The sequence below is a fragment of the Aulonocara sp. 'chitande type north' Nkhata Bay genome, linkage group LG15 (assembly GCF_057382095.1).
Source record: "Aulonocara sp. 'chitande type north' Nkhata Bay isolate Kocher_YH1m ecotype deep benthic linkage group LG15, A_spYH_male_GT1.1, whole genome shotgun sequence".
In the NCBI taxonomy this organism is placed as follows: Eukaryota; Metazoa; Chordata; class Actinopteri; order Cichliformes; family Cichlidae; genus Aulonocara; species Aulonocara sp. 'chitande type north' Nkhata Bay.
This window is the reverse complement of record NC_141358.1, coordinates 25,379,318-25,397,667: the sequence shown is the minus strand read 5'-3', so window position 1 is coordinate 25,397,667 and position 18,350 is coordinate 25,379,318. Positions and strand designations below refer to the sequence as shown.

General features: G+C 39.9%; 2 protein-coding genes across 7 annotated transcripts in view; one reads left to right on the top strand and one right to left on the bottom strand.

Moving 5' to 3' along the window:
- Positions 1-6,729, top strand: part of LOC147313191 (uncharacterized) — a 62,120-nt gene extending 55,391 nt beyond the window's left edge. For both annotated transcript variants that reach the window (XM_086265184.1, XM_086265185.1), the window contains 2 exons: positions 600-682; positions 2,267-6,729. In XM_086265184.1, coding sequence (XP_086121310.1) covers positions 600-639 — 40 coding nt within the window. In that variant the 3' untranslated portion in view covers positions 640-682; positions 2,267-6,729. The remainder of the gene's footprint in view (positions 1-599; positions 683-2,266) is intronic.
- Positions 6,158-18,350, bottom strand: part of LOC147313188 (unconventional myosin-VI) — a 157,855-nt gene continuing 145,662 nt past the window's right edge. For all 5 annotated transcript variants that reach the window (XM_086265186.1, XM_086265188.1, XM_086265187.1 and 2 more), the window contains 2 exons: positions 12,962-13,180; positions 6,158-9,137 (listed from right to left, as the gene is read on the bottom strand). In XM_086265186.1, coding sequence (XP_086121312.1) covers positions 8,938-9,137; positions 12,962-13,180 — 419 coding nt within the window. In that variant the 3' untranslated portion in view covers positions 6,158-8,937. The remainder of the gene's footprint in view (positions 9,138-12,961; positions 13,181-18,350) is intronic.

The window sequence follows — 18,350 nt, the reverse complement described above, 5'->3', positions numbered from 1 at the left end:
TTCATTAGATTATGACTTAAATGTGTTTCAAATGGCTGTATGCTGCCCTTGGATGATGCTGCCTAAATAGAGTAAAAGAGAAGTGAGAGTTTTTACTTCAAATCAAGCTTCATGTTTGATCTGAGTAGCAATGAAACCAAATCACACTGCAGAGAGAGACACGCTCAGTTTGATTAACAGCTGAGCTGGTCATTAAATAAAATGCATGTTCTGCGGTTGAAAATAAAAACATTGCATGTCTGAAGCTTTGTACTCGCAGGAGCTGAGCGTCTGCTCATTTGTGCCTCGGCTGTGAAGGAGGGACTGTTTGATTACATGCAGATAAACCGCAGTGGAAAGTTGTAAATCAGTCAGGTTCAGGCTCGAGGTGCTTCTCACAGGAGTTAAATAAATAGTCTGTTTGGTGTAATCTGCTGACAGTCTAGGTAATTTTTTTCTCTTTCCTCTGCAGGTATTTTGAACATTTGCAGTATTTGCAGATCTTCTCTGATATCTGTGGCTTCAGGACAGAGGCTGATTTTGGTGCATGTGCAGAGTTGCTGTAGCTGCAGTTTCATACCTGCCCACCTCATTTTCTCCGCTTTTTCTTTTCTCTGCAGACACAAAGACGGCTATTCCCTCCCAGCCCTTTCCAGTTAATAGAATATAAAGGATCGGACGGCACATGAGAACACCACCACAGGTGAGAGGGGACTGGTTTGTGTCCTTCATGTAGACTCGTGTGCTGCAGCCAGGAGAGAACATGATGCACACTCAGCAGGACTTCATTGTGTAAAGTGGAGCTGATTAAGAAGTGGTAGTGTTATCAGATGATGCAGAGACCTTCCTCCTCCTTCTCCCAGTGTGAGATTAGCTCTAAACCCAAACACGAACACCTGTGTACGCCTTTACAGCACGATAAAATAATCACAGTAAGATAATCTGTCCTGCTAGTGTAAACCCCCGATTGGTTTAAAGCTGCTGTGTGTTTAGGCAGATGACCAGTGAGTAATTAAACCTCCCAAAGGAGGACGACTAAACCCTGACCTGACGCTGCTGTTTAGTACAAACTGTCCTGAGCCCACCTTTTACCTCCTCTCTGATCCTCTTTCGGGGTCTGAGTCGCCACAAAGCTGCGAGGTAATTTCAGAGCATCTCCCCCCAACCACATCTCTGAAAGGCTTTCAGAGGAAGATAAACCACGACAGCGGCTTGCAGCCTCCACCAGGGTCACACGCCTTAAAGTCTTTGTTCTGCTGTGCCGGCTCCCACATCACTCCGTGTACGTTTAGAAAGAGATTCTGAACCCTTGAAAAGGCTGAAGAGTTTACTGCTGAGATTAACTGCAACACCGGAGAAGTTTGAGGGCAGAAAGCAGCATTTTGGATCCACAGTTACTGGAAAAATATTTATTTTACAGGGCTCTGGAAGTGGATGTACTTAACTGCTTAATTAAATTAATTAAATTCTATTCTTAAATACTTTTGTAATCTGTTGATTTCAGTTTTATTTATATGAAATCTCAAAATAAATTAAAAAAAAGCCTGGTAGTGTAATGTAGCTCCAGTTTTTCTCCCCTGAAACTTAAACTTACCACTGCTGTTTGTTTCATATAAATAATGAAAGTACCAATTTTCTGTAATATTAATGGAGGAGAAACCACAACTGAATGACAAGAAAACTCAACACTGAGACTTGGCTTTGAGTTCCTTGAATATTGAAAACAAAACCTGCACTGAATACATCTTGGTGTCTGGAGCTCTCCCAAACCCACATGAATAATTACAGGGGACATTAAGCTACAGTGATGATAGGGACAGCTAATAAATCTCCCTTCTTTGACTGTGTAAGTTTGTGGATTTTGTAAACGATGGACCACAAATCGAGAGAGTTTATTGATATGTCACATCGACCAAAGTGCTGCAAAAATATTAAAACAAATGAAGCCATTAAGAAGCAATTAAAACCATCGGGTAAACAAATCAAGCCATTAAAGGCAATTAAGAAAGCCCATCGTGTGGTAATCTACAGGGCTCGTTAACAGTGTAGGGTAAAACTGGTCCTAATCCGGGAAAGTTTGAGGGTAGATGTCCTGATATGGAAAGAAAAACTGTTTCAAGATTTATAGCAGAAAAAAGTAATCACTAATTTGTTATGTAAAGCATAAATTTACCTATTTATTGTTATACATTTTTTCTGGCTGTGGTGCCAAAGTTTTAATTCCCCAAAGGCTGCTCAACGACTGACATGTAAAACACCGATCTTGTTTCTTGTCTCTTTGAAACAGGAACTCGGACTCATCGCGGCCTCATTCAGTCACTCGGTTTAAATTCAAGTTGATGCAGAGCTGAGGAGGTTTCGGGACAAACCGCTGGCTTCTACACTCCCCAGCGCTCTGAGCTTCATACCAGAGGACAGCCAGCCATCGGGGAAAACAAACGTTTAGGCCATTTTAAAAATGTCAGAAAGCTGTCGTCTGCAGCTGACGATGAAGAGGAGCTCAGGGGACGACCACAGCATCGATCGGGTTGATATCGATTGACCCTGGACTGCTTTTATATATGTCTGCTGACTCTATATGTCTGTAGGCTGTGTGTCACATGATTAGGAAGTAATCTGATGGTTCCCCCAGATGTTAATGCAATTTACAAAAAAAAAAAAAGGTCTCCAGTGGTGGGTAGCAATTTGTTTCATACCAGCATAATTTTATGATGTTCAGATAATATTTTCTAGATAAATAATAGAGATGTTCTTTAACTTCCTATTGTACACCTGAACCTTATATATCGAGTGAAGATGCAGTAGTGATAAAAAAAAAGTTATTACTTTTCTATCAAGTTTGATTCAAAGGACATTTGGATGCTTAATGAGGTTAAAATATCCAATATTTATTCTTTCTCTCATCCCTTATTAGATTTATTATGCCCCATATTTAATTTTTGTAATGTTTTATGGTCTCGTCTTAATCCCAAGGTTGGGAATCTAGAGCTTTAAACTATGGCTAGCTGCAGTGCAGTGCTGAGCTAATGCTGATTGCTCAAGACTCCGCGTTAGTAAAACGTGTATGCATTGGCCAACCTTGATGTTAACACCTGGATCCTTTAAGATGTAGCCACAGGGTTTTTCTTGGATGTTACTGCAGAAATTAAGCTGTGGGAATACTTCCATGTTTTTTTGCAAGATGATTTACACTTTAATGAAACACTAACAAACTGTTGACAAACTGTTGTAAAATTACGGAGTTCCTGTATTTGCTGTGAAAATGTTGAGGATTACCATCACACCTTCTCTGGCACATGTAGTGGCTTCAAAATCCAGGAGTTTGGGTGATTACAGAATAGTTGTATCTATTTTATGATGTAGAACAAAACATGAAATCAGGTGACCCATCAATGGTTAAGGTTTGATTTTGCTTCAGCCTTGTTAAATAAGCAGATCGTTTAGAAATGAAAAGCTATTATCTTTTAAATGTGTTGTCACAAACTGAACATTACACTCACTGTGTGCTAGCTGCTAGTATTAAACATTAAATCTACAGTTACAACAAAACCTAAATAAAAATCCACCCACTTCCTTGACCTAACCCCGAACCCTTCTATAACAAAACCACAGTTAACCAAAGACATTTTTTCAGGCGTCAAAAAATAAACCTTTAACAAGACCCAAAGAGTTTTTCATGTAACACTATGTATGTGATTGTGTTTTCGGCATGGTAGTCATAAATCAAACACAGTACTTAGTGTTTGTTTCTTGTTTGCAGTTTTTGGTTGTGACTGTAATGCTAACTGCTAAAATTTAAAACTTTTTAGTCTTCTAATAATACATTTAACAGTGACAGAAACAATTCAACACAGCTAAACATAAAACAATACCACAAGCCATTTAGCATAAAGGCCCAATAAAAATATGGTGCTTTTAGCTAGTTAACAACTTTTGCATGAGTTTGTGGTTCTGTCTTTTTTGCTACCTAGCTAACATGGCGACTAAAAAGTATTGAGCATTCTCAACATTTGGACTGTTTTAATTTCACTATCCCTATTATGATACTGACCACTACTGTTACTATGGTCGCTGACAACAATTTGACAGCAAAAGTGTAAAGTACACAATTTGAGATGCAGTGCAGTTGTCTACAGCTACAATAACTGATCAAAGGTGGCACCATTAGTGGGTGGCTGAATGCTAACATAGTGCCCGCTTTATTGAATAAGTTTCTAACATTTGCATGCTAGCATACTAACATTTTACAGCAGAGCTGGGAGAGAATTAATTTGATCAGGTGGTGGCGCTAGAGGAACTGTCAGAGGATAACCAACGTTTTTATTGTTCATCCATGATAGTACATATAGCTCTCAAAGTTCTAAATATATGCAACATGGATTCATGGATTTATCCTTTGTGTACATGCATTAACTATCCTTAATGTAATATTAGCTCTTACATGCTCTGACAGACACCGTGAACTAGAAACGTTTACCGTGTAACTCTTGGTGTTATCTAATTGTTCCCTATATTGTTTGTGATATTTCTGTAATTTTTATTTACATTCTGCTGCTATTACACAGGAAGTCAAGCAATACGCAAAACCCCCCTAAAGTTCATTGAGGGGATTAATTTGAACTCAAGTACCGCATACCATCAAAGGTGCGACTTGCACACCTGTGAAATGTACATTTGAGTCAGTTTAGAGGCTTAGAAGTGGATGTAGTTGCCATAAACTTAAACTGCACTGCAAAGAGTTAGTAAATTGAGCTAGCTGAAAACCATGTTGCAGCAACAAAGCTAGTAATATATCCTTTGGATTAGGATTATTTGTCATTGTTTGGTTAGAAAGCATGGATGAACTTTTAGTTATTAGACAGTTAAACAGGACGCCAGTTATAAACTTTCTCTTGCGTGATGCATTTACATATGTTAGTCTATATTATGCTGCAAATTTGCACCAACATGAACTGGTAGTGGTCAGTTTACGTGAGTTAAACTGTCAAATCTGATGTTGTTTCAGGGCAGCTGGAGCTATACAGTTCAAATTCACTTTTACACAGAGACGAGAAAAAAAAAGTTAAGAGCTTGGAGTAAATGAAGTTGTCATAGACTTTCCTTTGCAAAAAAAAAAAAAAAAAAAAAAGAAAAAAAAAAAGGTGAACAGTCAGCAGTGTTAATGTTTGTCTAAAAACAAGTAAACCCTAGGACACAGCAATTTGTCCACGCTAGCACGTAAGCTAATATTATGTAGAGAAAAAAAAAAACGGAATTCTGATTGACATCAACAAAAAATGTATATAATTTATATGTAAGTGCTTATTACACTGGGCACAGGAAAACAAATATTTTGGAAATCTGTCAGAAATATTTGCTTAAAACTAAAAATTATATGGTTTATTAGTCAAACTGAAAACTGATGTGGTTTTGCCCAAATGTAAGCCGCCATGCAGTTCTATTCTGAAAAGCCAGAAATGAATCAAACAGAACGTTCAGTTCGTCATTCTGCTCAGCAATGCAAGTAAATAACTGTAATTTGGCATTTTAAAGAACAAATTATTTGCATTTTTTTGGTTAAAAAAATGCATGGATAACAATAATTAACAATAACAATAAGCATCCCAATGCAACGGTATTCATGTTTGATGTGAACACACCATAAAACTGGTGAGCGGGCCCTGTAAATCTCTTCCTGCTGAGAGGCTCGGGACACATTTTTCATTGTGTTAGAAACTGAAAAAAAAAAAAAACAGAACAAAAGAAGCTTTTTGTTTTTAGTTTCATTTATATGGCGTTATACTTGTAAATGAATTCTGTGGAGTCAAATGATCTTCCATTAAAGTCGTAGGTAGTAAGACCAAATCTTACCTTTCTCAGGATTAATCTTACTCGCACGGATCATGTCACAGATCAAACCGATACTTAAACTTCCCAAATGCTGTCGTCTTATTGATGTAAACACTGTTCGCTGTTTTTGTCTCAAATCAATGCATCTACTGATGGTTATTGCTGCTTGTGTGGGGAGGGAAGCCTCCCCCAATGACTGTAATGTGGACTTTTCTTATTTAAAGTCTTAAAATATTATGTGTTTGTTTCACAATCAGTAGTTGAAAATACAAAACTGCTGAATAAAACTCCATCTTCTTCATTTTGAAAGCATTTTCTCTGAGGTGGAAAAGAGGAGGCGAGAGGTGAGTGAAACATGGAATGCTTTTATTCATCCGTTAGAGATCAGCGTTAGAAAAATGACAGTGGACAAAGGCAGTGCTTCCCCAGGAATGATTGCAATGTGTGGCGAGAAACAGATCGCAGCAAATCCACAAGACTTTCTTTGCATGTTATGGAGGAAAATATCTCGAGGTCATCACTTGGTTAAAACAAACACTGAGGTCTTAATGACGGCAAAGCTCAGAGCGCGTCCCCTTTACACTCAGCATTAACACGTGTACTGGCACATTATATACAAATGCCAAGCTTGGTGAAGTTGATCTTTGTATTTGGTACAGATTTTACTGAAGAAATTTGAGGTTTTCTGACCTGCTTCAAACACGGCTGGAATCCTTACAAATGAAAATTCCTGGACCAGTCTGATTTTCCATGTTGATGTTTTTTAAAGCTATTATTTGGCAAAATGAATCATGAAGATTATACGGTCTCCAAGATAGTCCTGCTGCAGTTCCCCCCACACTGATGATGGGCCTTTTCCCCAGCAAAACATTTTGTGTCTATCAACAATGGCCGCAGTCCACTCGGCTCCTGGTTCAGTGCGATGGCTTAGTAAATGGAACCGAGCTAGGTCAACATGTCTGCTGTGGAAGAGGCCCACACACCAAGCTCGCAGTGGGTCCAAAATTGTAATCTGACCCTCTGATCAGTTTGGTTGGCATTTCTAGTCTTTCTCTGGCTCCAGTAGGCAAGACTGTACGCAGCTTTTAACAGGAAATGTCCCAAAAGGACTCACTTAACTATTGATAGCAGTCGTTCTAACCTAATTAGTACCCAAATGGTATGATTTCATCAATTGTTGATGTTGACGTGTGATATATGGTTTTTGATGACCTTATATTGTTGCATGTCTCAGATACAAATTGGGCCTCGTTTGTTTACGATGTGGGAATTAAATTCCCCTTTTCAGTGATCGTGCTCAGAGCCCAATGCCAAAAACCTGAGTCAGCCTCTTTTGTGATAATTCAGGTTTTGTATAGCCAGCTAAAGCAGCTAAAACAAAAGCCTGGCTATGCAGAGCATGCTTATATTAAACCCCTCTGCTACATGCAGTTGTTTATATAATCTACTTCTGAGATTAATAAAATAATGTTTAAATCAAGTTTTAGGTTCTTTTTAAATTTAGCTGGTGGTAAGTGAGCCGTCTTCATCAACTATCAGATCCATCCTGGCTGTGCTGTTATCGCTGTCTGTAAAGGGGTTCGGCTACTTTGCAACAAGACAGATGTTCATGCTTTCAGACAATCTCAGCCACATTTTTCTTGTGCAGAGCATCAAAGGGGGAACAGAAAGCTTGGGAACAAACAGGCTCGGGGGAATAACGCAGTGCGACGTCACCACAGATTGTCTGTCATTGTTGTTTTTTTTTCTTCTAAGTAATGACAAAAGAGGCCTGTTTTTTCCTTCTTAGCTGAGTTTGTGTGATTTATTGCTTGACGATCTCATGTGCCCAAGCCGATGAAGTAGAAACTGTTCTTTGAAAAATAAACTTTTACATTCCAGTAGGAATAACACTGCTGTCTGCACATACCGCCCTATAGAAAATATTCAGTGTTATATGAATGTTCCAGTTTGAGGCCAAGTACCAGTGCATCGTAGAGTTCGTGCTCGAAAGCTTCTCACACAGCAGGGAAATGTCCAGTCTGACAGAATATCTTAACAACTGATTCCAAACCATATTGTTTTGTGCTACCTTGGGATTCGCTGCACTTGCAAATTACTAAACAAATCAAATTCAAAGTGTTGAAGCATGGCTGAGTTATTCGGGTCTCTTTTTGCGGCGCTGATCTGTTCTGAAAAACACCACGAACACGTGGAGTCGTATCTCAGCACTCAGCAGTTGCATAATTAATTCACATTTTCTGCTCGGCTCCTTAAACAGAAATTAATCATGGATGGGGCTCCGCTAATGAGGAAAAAAACCAAAAACAAGGTTTCATGTCCGGAGCCACGTTTGGTCTCAAAAGGTTTTTGGACCCTTTACTAATTTAAATCACATACGATGAGAAGAAACAAAAGAATCACGACATGAAAAAATCAACAAGGTCTCAAGTTACATTCAGCTGGAAAAACAGGAGGTAATTAAAAAAAAAAGTATTTGTAAATATTGGATTTAATTCGGTGGAATAATCGGACACCCATGCATGCAGCCTCGTGGTGAGAGCTTGCAGCTCCTTGTGCGAGTTTCTCTTTTTCACCCTCCAATAACCGCATGAGGACGACGTAAACAGCAGCTTTTAAGTCGGAGCGGGATCACCAGCTAGCTGTTAAGACGGAAGCGACACACCTGTGAGATTTCAGTGTAATCATCAGGATCATCAGGAATGCATAATTACAGAGGAATTAAACTTGTTCTGGGGAGGCAGCTTTGAATAAACAAACAGAAAGTCCTACCTTTCAGCATTTAAACCCTGTTAAAGTAGTATTAAGGCCTCATAGTTAGACTTGCACACATGTTACAGAAATGTTGGAAAACAACCGGATGTGATCATTTAGCATGATTTTTCGTTTCTGCATAGGGTTCAATGCAAAACTTCCCCGCCCTGCCCCCACTGAGGAACCAAAAGCCAGTGAGAACGAAAACTCATCAAACGGAGGAAAAACAAAAGGACAGTTGAGAAAAACAAAACGCCGTTCACGTCGAACGCCCTGGAGTCAGAACCTGTGCAGCGCGCCCGCACTCCATCTGTGTCAGGTAGCTGGTGCATTCGTCCCTTTGTTTGCAGCGCGAAGCCCCGCCTCCGGGCCCCGTCACTTGAACATGCTCTGCAGCATGGCTGTGGCGTAGGTGGGCCGCGCCTGCCGGCTCTCGATGGCGCTGCGGAGGTACTGGATCCCGCCGCAGCGTTCCCAGATCTCCTCGAACTGCCGGGGGAGGATCTCGGCGCCCCGCTTCCTCGAGAGCCCCGTCTCCTCCAGGCTCAGCTCGCACATCTCCATGTCGTCCTTTCCTGTGAGAAGAAACGAGTCAGAAAAGAAAAAAAAGACGTGAAACGCAGTGATGAGGAACTCAAACAAGGCCAACTGCACTGTCAACAAAAATGCTTGCAGAATAGTTTCACACTGGAAAACCACCACGAGTCTGTGGCAATAGCTCACATCTCTCATTTGGAAGTTTTACTTAACAGAGAACCAAGTGCAGATGCCTGTTGTATAAAGAAATGTATTTCTCTCTGGATAGCAAAGTCATTTTAGCCATTTTTCTTCTTTCAATGCATTCATTTAATTATTTACTATTTTAGATCCTCTCCGATTCTAAGTTTGCTCAAAGTTTAATACAAAGTTAAAGAATAAATTAGTTAAAGTGTAAAGCTGCTATTAGTCTCAAATAGGAAAACAATGGGAGAGATGTCTATGAGAGTTATAAACCCTTTAAAGAAAAATATAAAAGTTGTGTTAATAATAAATGCCACAAAATAAATGTAAAGCTAAATATGATTGCATATTTACACAAATCAGTTTGATATTTAACAAAAATATCAAACTTAAATAAAATGTTGAATGCTAACATCTTGAACACATTTCTTTGTTGTGCATATTGTTATATAATGCTAAACTAACGTTCGTAAGGTTAGCAGCCTTAACAGCCTTTGTTTAAAAAATGTAAGAATTTTTAACTTCCTCTGAAATATTTTGTTACGACACGAGAATAATGTTGATAATAATGTTCTGATACAGTATATATATATTTTTTTACCATGTTAATAGCTCAAATGTATGTACTTAGCATGTTAGCATGCTAAAATACTAAATGTATAAATGTTGTTAAACTGCACCATAAACTAAAAAAGTTTTTTATCTCTAAAATGGGGAGAAATTATGGTGGTAAAATTAGACATTATTGTGAAACATGTTGACAACTGACAAAAAACCCAGAGCTGCTGCTAGCATATCTAAAATGTTAGCTAAAAATAACGTCATCTTAAATAGAGATTATGTAAATGGGGTTTAAATGTGAACAAAGGGAAAAAAACACAATACAAAGTTTTTCTAAATATTTCACCAATAATCTTTTTTTATAGATGTGGTTGCTATCTACTTTTACATTAGAGGCTTAAACACAGCCAAAGTTTCAAATAATGAGTTAAAAGTAGCTAAAAGTAATTTTGCTTCATTTTCAACAGGAACAGCAGACAAACATCGTGACTGCCGCAAAGTACGAGCAGTACAACTGACAAGCTCCTGGTGCTGCCGGCAGGCTTCCAGAAGCTGGCCAATTAGATGTTTGGGGGTCTTTAAAGGAAGGGCCCCTCAAGGAGACAAACGCTAATACAGAGCATATTTATACTCAATTTCAGCTCTTTTAGCAGACCAAATGTTCCCAGTTAGTGCAAATACACCTCTGTAATACTAAAAAACTATACAGCAGTACAACACTGAAAATTAAAAACCAACAACCAAAATTTTATGGGCAGAAACATGAATTGCGTGTTTAGGTTAACTAAACCCTCTTAAGAGTCCCAGAATGAAAATGGCCCTGAATGATACTGCCTCTTAATATCTGAAATCACAGAGTGTTTAAGGCCCACTTTAACAGTCTGAATTAAATCTGTAGCCCTAGAATCATTCAATGCCTTTATTCCACCAAACATATTCAATGCTTGCAATTTACATTCAGTGTGTATCTACAGCTGTTAAGGCAATAACAAGTTGCAGCAGTGTGCTCTCTGAGTGTCATATGAGGCAGTTACTCACCCACATACTGACGCCGTCTGAACACAGCGGCTGCAAAACAGCAGCTATTTCCCTACGACATGAGCTTTCTGAGACCGACGACCTCACAGTGTTCAAATCACACATCCTGCACAGCCGTGACTCGCTTTCATAAAGCCTCAAACCCACAGACGAGTGCAGCCCTCAGAGCCAAATTAAAGTTGAGAAATATGCTGCTAGGAGTTGTGATGTTTGAACTCATCAGCACACATATGCTCAGACAGGTGGGTGAACAAAACAAACGCTTCGTTTTTTCCTTCTTTACTGTTGTTGTACTCGTCATTTGGTACAATCTGCGATTTTACAGCTTGTTCTGACACAAACACTCACTCAGGCGCTTTCATTTAATTTGGCAAATTGTGGGAGGATGCAGCAGCATCTGTGGATATCTGTTATATTATGTTATCAATAGAATACAAATATTACACTTTGCTCTGACAAATGTTGGAGTTTCAAACCTTTTTTCTTTAATGCAACTGGAAAAAGATTCCAGATTGTTTTTCTTTGAAGTGCTCTGTATAGAGGACAATTAAAGAAATCCCAGGCACACTTTAACAATTCAAAGTAAATGTTTATCCCCAGTTAAACATTTACTTTCATAAAATCTCTTTTAGACACGGGAATTAAAGAGCAGCATATCAGGTCAATCAAGGGATTACATTTAAGTAAAAACTGAATGTTATCGACAAGGTAAACTGTTGGAATGAGGGAAATTTCTGAGGAAAAAAAAAAGGAAGGCATTTATGAAAGGCACATATTCAGGAGGCTTGCAGCTGGATAGCGTAGTGGTAAGACTGCACGGCTTTGGAATGGGATTCGCAAGTGCGATTCCCACCTGGGGGCGCCGGTATCCAGTAAGGGTCCTAGGCTAGACCCTCTCTACAGACAAATATGAAATATGATAAATATGAAGTGAGGTGTTGAGGAAAATTGACGGCGAAACAAGTAGTGTTGCAACATTTGGAGTATTTAAAAGTAGAAAGGGAGGCAGCGCCTTCAGTTTTCAGGCCCCTCCTCTATGGAGCTTCCCATTTGGATTCAGGAGACACTCTACTTTTGAGATTAGGTTTAAACCTTTCCCTTTTGCTAAAGCATATAGTCATGGCTGGATCAGCTGACCCTGAATCCTCTCTTAGTAACTCTGGATAGGTGTAGGCTGCTGGGGGATTCCCATGATGCACTGGGTGTTTCTTCTTCACTCCCTATGTGTTAATCGACCTCTCTGCATTAAATCATTCTTGTTATTAATCTCTTAATCCTGTTAAAAGGGAGTTTTTCCTTCCCACTGTCACCAAAGTGCTTGCTTATAGGGAGTCATATGATTGTTGGGTTTTTCTCTGTATGTATTATTGTAGGGTCTACCTTATAATATAAAGCGCCTTGAGGCGACTGTTGTTGTGATTTGGCGCTGTATAAATTAAATTAAATTGAACTGAATAAAGTCATGTAGAATGAAAACTGCAGCGTATCGCTCTAATGTTCTGATAAAAGCTGACGCGTGATTTCTGGCATTCTCGAAGGAGAGCTCGTCAAATCGCGGTTGATGATTCGTTGCACGGGCCTCCTAAAAATAAAAGCCTCTGCGTCTCTACGGAGAACGACCTGACGGTGCATTATGACTCGAATATAATCAATCTGCTGCACTCGCACAAAGTCAAAGTCTTGAACATTGATTAACAGCGAAGTGCTGCTTCTGATTTCATTTCTTTCTGTGGCTGTCGCAGAATCAACTCATCGATTTTCCTCTCCACCTCCACCCTTTCTTCTCGTTTTTTCTTCTACTCTTTAACTGCTTGTTTCCTTATGCCTGTCACTCACTCTGTCATACTGTGATGCAGCCCAATGGGTGGTGTAACTGTGTTTAACTTGGTGCATATATATGTTGTTTCATTTAGTCTGTAGATGGATAGACTCTCAAAGAACAGAATAACCCGGCCACTGTCGACTAACATATGTGTGCAGAAATGTTTCCAACACAGGTGAATGTATAACGTAAGGTAAAGACAGAGATTTATTTCCATGCTCAGTCTTTGCCTCCCTCAGATATCTGGGTTGTACTGACCTGCCACCAGTAGGATTGGGTGTTTATCGGGATGCAGCTCCATCTGCCTGGCGATCCAGGGTCCGTCGAAGTGCGCGTACCACCAGCCCTTCTTCTTGTTCTGGGGGTCCTTGTACTGGTCGCTCGGCCGGATGAACGGGATGCGGAAGTAGCGCTGCTGCCGGTTCATCGCCACCTCGTACTGCCGGGCCGGTATAGGCGGGGCTGGGTTCTGCTGGGCTGTTGATTGGATGCAGAGGGAAATATATTAAAAAAAAGTTAGGAGTCTTTCATAAATCAGAGACCATGTTTACATGCAGTAGCCTGGGAAGTGGTTATGGTAAATGTAGCTTATCCTGTTTCCTGTTTATCAACCTGTGCATTAACTTATGAAGCAGAGTAAAGACAGAGTTCTTTGCAGACTAAAGATAGACAAAAACATGTTGTTGTTTTTTAAAAAAAATAGTTTTCTACTTGGAGACGAGGGTAAGAATTTCAACAAACCACACTAAGGCTCAGAGGATGTTTAAAACTTTAGTTTTTTGCTTAATGACATGAAAGAAAAGGCTGGAGTTGTTTTTATCTGAACTTACTAATTCCAATGTTTACAGCTCGTTTTAGTGTTTTAGCTAAAAGCTGCTCGGCCTCGTTAATTATGCAAGAGACACAATAGTGAGTTGCAGTGAGCATACAGACATTAACAACAGCTGCCTGAGCACAAATTACATCTGACATTCTCAAACTGGACAGTTTAAAGGAATATTTTTGCATTTTACTCAGTAGCACTCCAAACAGCAGCGACCGTTTAGATTAGCATAAAAACTGGAAAAGAGAGGCTGATCCTGGTAAATAATATCTACCTTCAACCTCTGTGAATTCAGTAGATACAGTTTTACATACATTTAATCTGACAAACTTTAAGGTGTTTTAAAGGCACATCTAATTAAAGCCGTAGGGGTGTCATTGGTAGCTTCGTAACCTTCAAGTTTGTCCTTTTTTCTACTAGAAGATCTGGTTACAGGATGCAGCTTCGTGTTTACCAGCTGGCATGAAAGTCTTTTAAGGCAAACTTGCATATACCAAATCTGCAATTAAAGTACATTAAAATGCAAGTGATTAAAAAAAAGCTTGACCTGTGTTGAGTTTAAATGATCTTGTTCTTGACATCAACACAGCACTGTAAGTCAGAGGCTGCTTGACCTTGCGTCAGTATTCCCCTAAACATACTTAGAAAACAGGAAATACTTTTATCAATAGGTAACTTCACATCTGAGCAGACAAGTATCACATGTGGAGTTCCCCGAGGTTCCATCTTGGGACCCCTTCTGTTTAACATTTACATGCTCCCACTGGCACAGATTATAAAGAACAACAAAATAAACTACCACAGCTATGCAGATGACACAAATATATATCACAATGTCACCAGGAGACCGAGGCCCTGTACAGGCTCTTGGTAAATGCATTGAGGAAATTAATGACTGGTTGTGCCACAATTTTCTCCAGCTAAACAAAAACAAAACTGAAGTAATAGTCTTTGGATCCAAAGAAAAACGATTACAGGTCACCAGAGAACTTCAATCTATACACCTAAAAACCACAAACCAGGCGAGAAATTTGGGTGTAGTGATGGATGCAGACCTAACTTAGAAAAACACATTAAGACAATAACAAAATCAGCTTACTATCACCTCAAGAATATTTCAAGGATAAAAGATCTGATGTCTTGGACCTGGAAAAACTAGTCCATGCATTCATCTTTAGTAGGCTTGATTACTGTAACAGCCTCTTTACAGGTCTACCTAAAAAAAAAAAAAATCAGTCAGACAACTACAGCTCATTCAGAACTCTGCTGCTCGAGTCCTCACTAAGACCAAAAAAGTGGACCACATCAGTCCAGCTCTGAGGTCTTTACACTGGCTGCCTGTCCGTCAGAGGATAGACTTTAAAGTTCTGATGCTGGCCTATAAAGCTCTGAATGGTTTAGGACCAAAATACTAGGGGTGCAACGATATTCGTATCGATATTGAACCGTTCGATACAGTGCTTTCGGTTCGGTACGCATATGTATCGAACAATACAACATTTGTAATTTATTTTATCAATTTTCCTTCTGACGATGCTGTCTGTGTTGAGCGCTCAGTGAATCTGTGTTCGACTACTCCGCCTAGGCTGCACTGTCGAGCGCAGATCCACTGAGCGCTCCACACAGACAGCATAGTCAGGAGGAAGAGCACAGGGCAAGCTAGCGAGACAGAAGTTAAGCTCTCAGCAACATGGACCTCCCCCACTCTCATTCAGATCTGGCGTTTGGAATTATTTTGGTTTTCATGTGACGTATGACCCTGAAGGTAAGCGAGTCATGGACTAAAGTAAAACAGTATGTTGGATGTGCCATGCAGTGCTCAATTACATTGGTGTGAACTAGTGTGTTAGCGCAGTTAGCTCGTTAACGTGTTGGCCGTCTAGCCCCATGCACGGAGCGATCGGCGGTAGCTCGTTAACGGAGATTTGCCGTGTTGTGGCGTTAAGGTCATTTCAACGAGATTAACCTGAAAGCACTAGTGGGAACACAACGAATATGACTGCACATTTACGCCGACATCATCCTAGTGCAAAGACAAAAACAACAAGCATGCTACTAACTTTAGCCGAGTCATTTAGACAGCTGTTAGCACATGATTCTCCTTATGCTGCTGAGAATATAGCCCAGAAGAAGCGGATAGTATAGCTTTTATTTTGGAAAGAGCCATTTCTCTGTAATAAACTCTCTTTTCCAAAGATGAGTGATTCCTCAATCAGATACAGGGCTTGCAATATCGCTAGCCCGACGTCCCGGAGCTAGCGATTTTTTCAGTCGGGCTACCAAAATCTATCTCTGCCCTGCCCGTCGGGCTATTGTAGGAAAAATATATGTCAATGCTTTTGCATTCTTTCAGAAATGTAGCTGGGTAATTATGTCATTGGCATCGGTGAGCCACTGTCAATATGTGACATATTGAAGTCGCGTTTGAATTTGCGCTTGTTTTTTTGCTTTCACTTGAACGTGCGAACTGTGTATAGAGAGCGACAGTACTGATCTGTGAGTGATGATAATTTGTGCACCAATTCCTCTGACATCGTCTTATTAATCGTTAGCTTACTATGCAAACATGACAAGTGAAATCTCCTGCAGCAAGCTTAAACATGTGAGAGGTTGATCGCGCAGAGAATCGCTGAGCTTATGTGAGTGCGCGTGTAAAAGCAGCAGGAGAAGTTATGACAAATCAGACTATAAGGCAAAAAGAAAGTGCAGCTTTATGGTTTCATGGACAAAATAATTTCTGTGGCTGCAATATGACGAGCTAAATAACCAGGGCTGCACATAAGTGGTCCGCAGGTGCGCATTCGCTGTCAAAATAAAAAACACGCACAAGGGTTAGGGTTAAATTTAAAAACTGTACTTTTGAGTTAAAATATATATTTATAATTTTAATAAATGACAAATTAAAAAGGCATGAACATTTTTTTTGTATCGAAAAAATATCGAACAGTGACACCAAAGTATCGAACCGAACCGAACCGTGAATTTTGTGTATCGTTGCACCCCTACAAAATACATCAATGACCTCCTGACCCAGTATGAACCTTCCAGATCCCTCAGGTCATCTGGATCTGGTCTTTTATCAGTTCCCAGAGTCAGAACCAGACACGGAGAAGCTGCATTCAGCTTTTATGCTCCATATATGTGGAACAAACTCCCAGAAAGCCTCAGATCAGCTGAAACACTCAGTTTATTTAAATCCAGGTTGAAGACTCACCCACCCAGCTGCATTTGAATAAAGCACCAAATCCACACTTTTAAGCTTAAATTTCAAAACTTACATTTAACAACTGATTTTATCTACTGTTCTGATTGTATCTACTGTTTTTTTAATCAATTTTAAATCATGCTTTTTATTTGTTTTTTAATGTCTCTGTAAAGCACTTTGAATCACCTTGTTGTTGAATTGTGCTATATAAATACACTTGCCTTGCCTAAACGATGGGAATCTCAACACAGGAAGTTCAGAAAAAAAGTTAAATCTCTTTTTCCAGCGGTCATCTCCATCAGTGCACTGAGTCATCTTTGAAATGCATGTAAAGTCTGACAGGCCTGCACACTTTTTGGATGAAACAAATCCAAAAGCTTTGTCTGCTGTTTGTGAGGACAGCAACCAGCATAAACTCAGGACGGGCTCATATCTGATTGTTGCTTTTGGCTCTCATGCTTAAATCTTACCCTGCGCTTGTCTACGATTCACATGGACTCCTGACCACGAACCTTCTACTGAAATGCTGCTTTATATCTACAGCTGTTAATACACAGGTCAAGGCTCAGGAACAGGACTAAACACAGAATCTCAATCAGCACAACCTGGTCAAATGTTTGATCTCCTTTTCATATTTCCCATTAACCCACAGCATGTAAACATGAAGCCCCGTCTGCCGTACTCCCATTAGGTCTGAACAAAGAGCCCGTTCCCTGGTCTCCATGTCTAAGTGCAGTCAGTGAGTCCTGCTGTTAGAGCTGAGGAGGAAGAGGAGGAGGGTTAGAGATCACAGCAGAGCTGGTGGAAGAGCAAAGAAATCAGCGAGACGTGAAGCAGATGCCAGATGTTTACGAAGGGGTTTGTACACTCGTGAGAAACATTTAAAAAACAATTTGCATCTTTCTAAAAAGTGGAGTGTAAAGTAATACTCTACAGAGATTGAAGAAGCTTCTCTACGTGATAAAGGACATTTAATCTGCAGAAAATCACATTTCAGAAAGAAACTCACAAAATAAAATCTAGTTTTCGATTCATGTCAGCTCGTGTTGATATAAATTGCCTTTTTGTTCCATTTCTCAAGCTGACAAATGGAAGAAAAAGGCAACGTGTTATTTTAAACCTGGTTTCAAACATCTTTAGGTCTTTTTGGTTTTGGTTTTTTGCAGCGTTTCAAAAAAAAGTGAGAAAACAATCTTCTACAAAGCAACGCTTTGTTTAGCCGTCACCTACAAACCACCTCAGAAACCAAGAAAACAAACTTCACCTCCAGGCGTCAGCAAACTTCAAAAGAAAAACGCCAAAAAAGAGGGGGAAAAAAAAAAATCAGCTTTCTTTGTTTAGAAGAAGCAGCAGAAATGGAGGTTTATCCTTCAGAGAGGTACTTGTGCTGAACTCCCTGCTGCATTCACTCGGCCTGTTGATTACCGTTTGTCGTATTTTAGTACCCGAGGTGACTCAACGAGGGGTCGAGAGGAGGGTTCAGGCTTCAAGGCTGACGAACGCACAGGATAGCACTGACAAAGGGTGGAACTGGTTTCTGTGGATGAATTGCTGCACGCTGCCGTGTACCACGTATGAATGAACAAACTGATGAGTGACCCGAGTCTCCATCTGCCTTT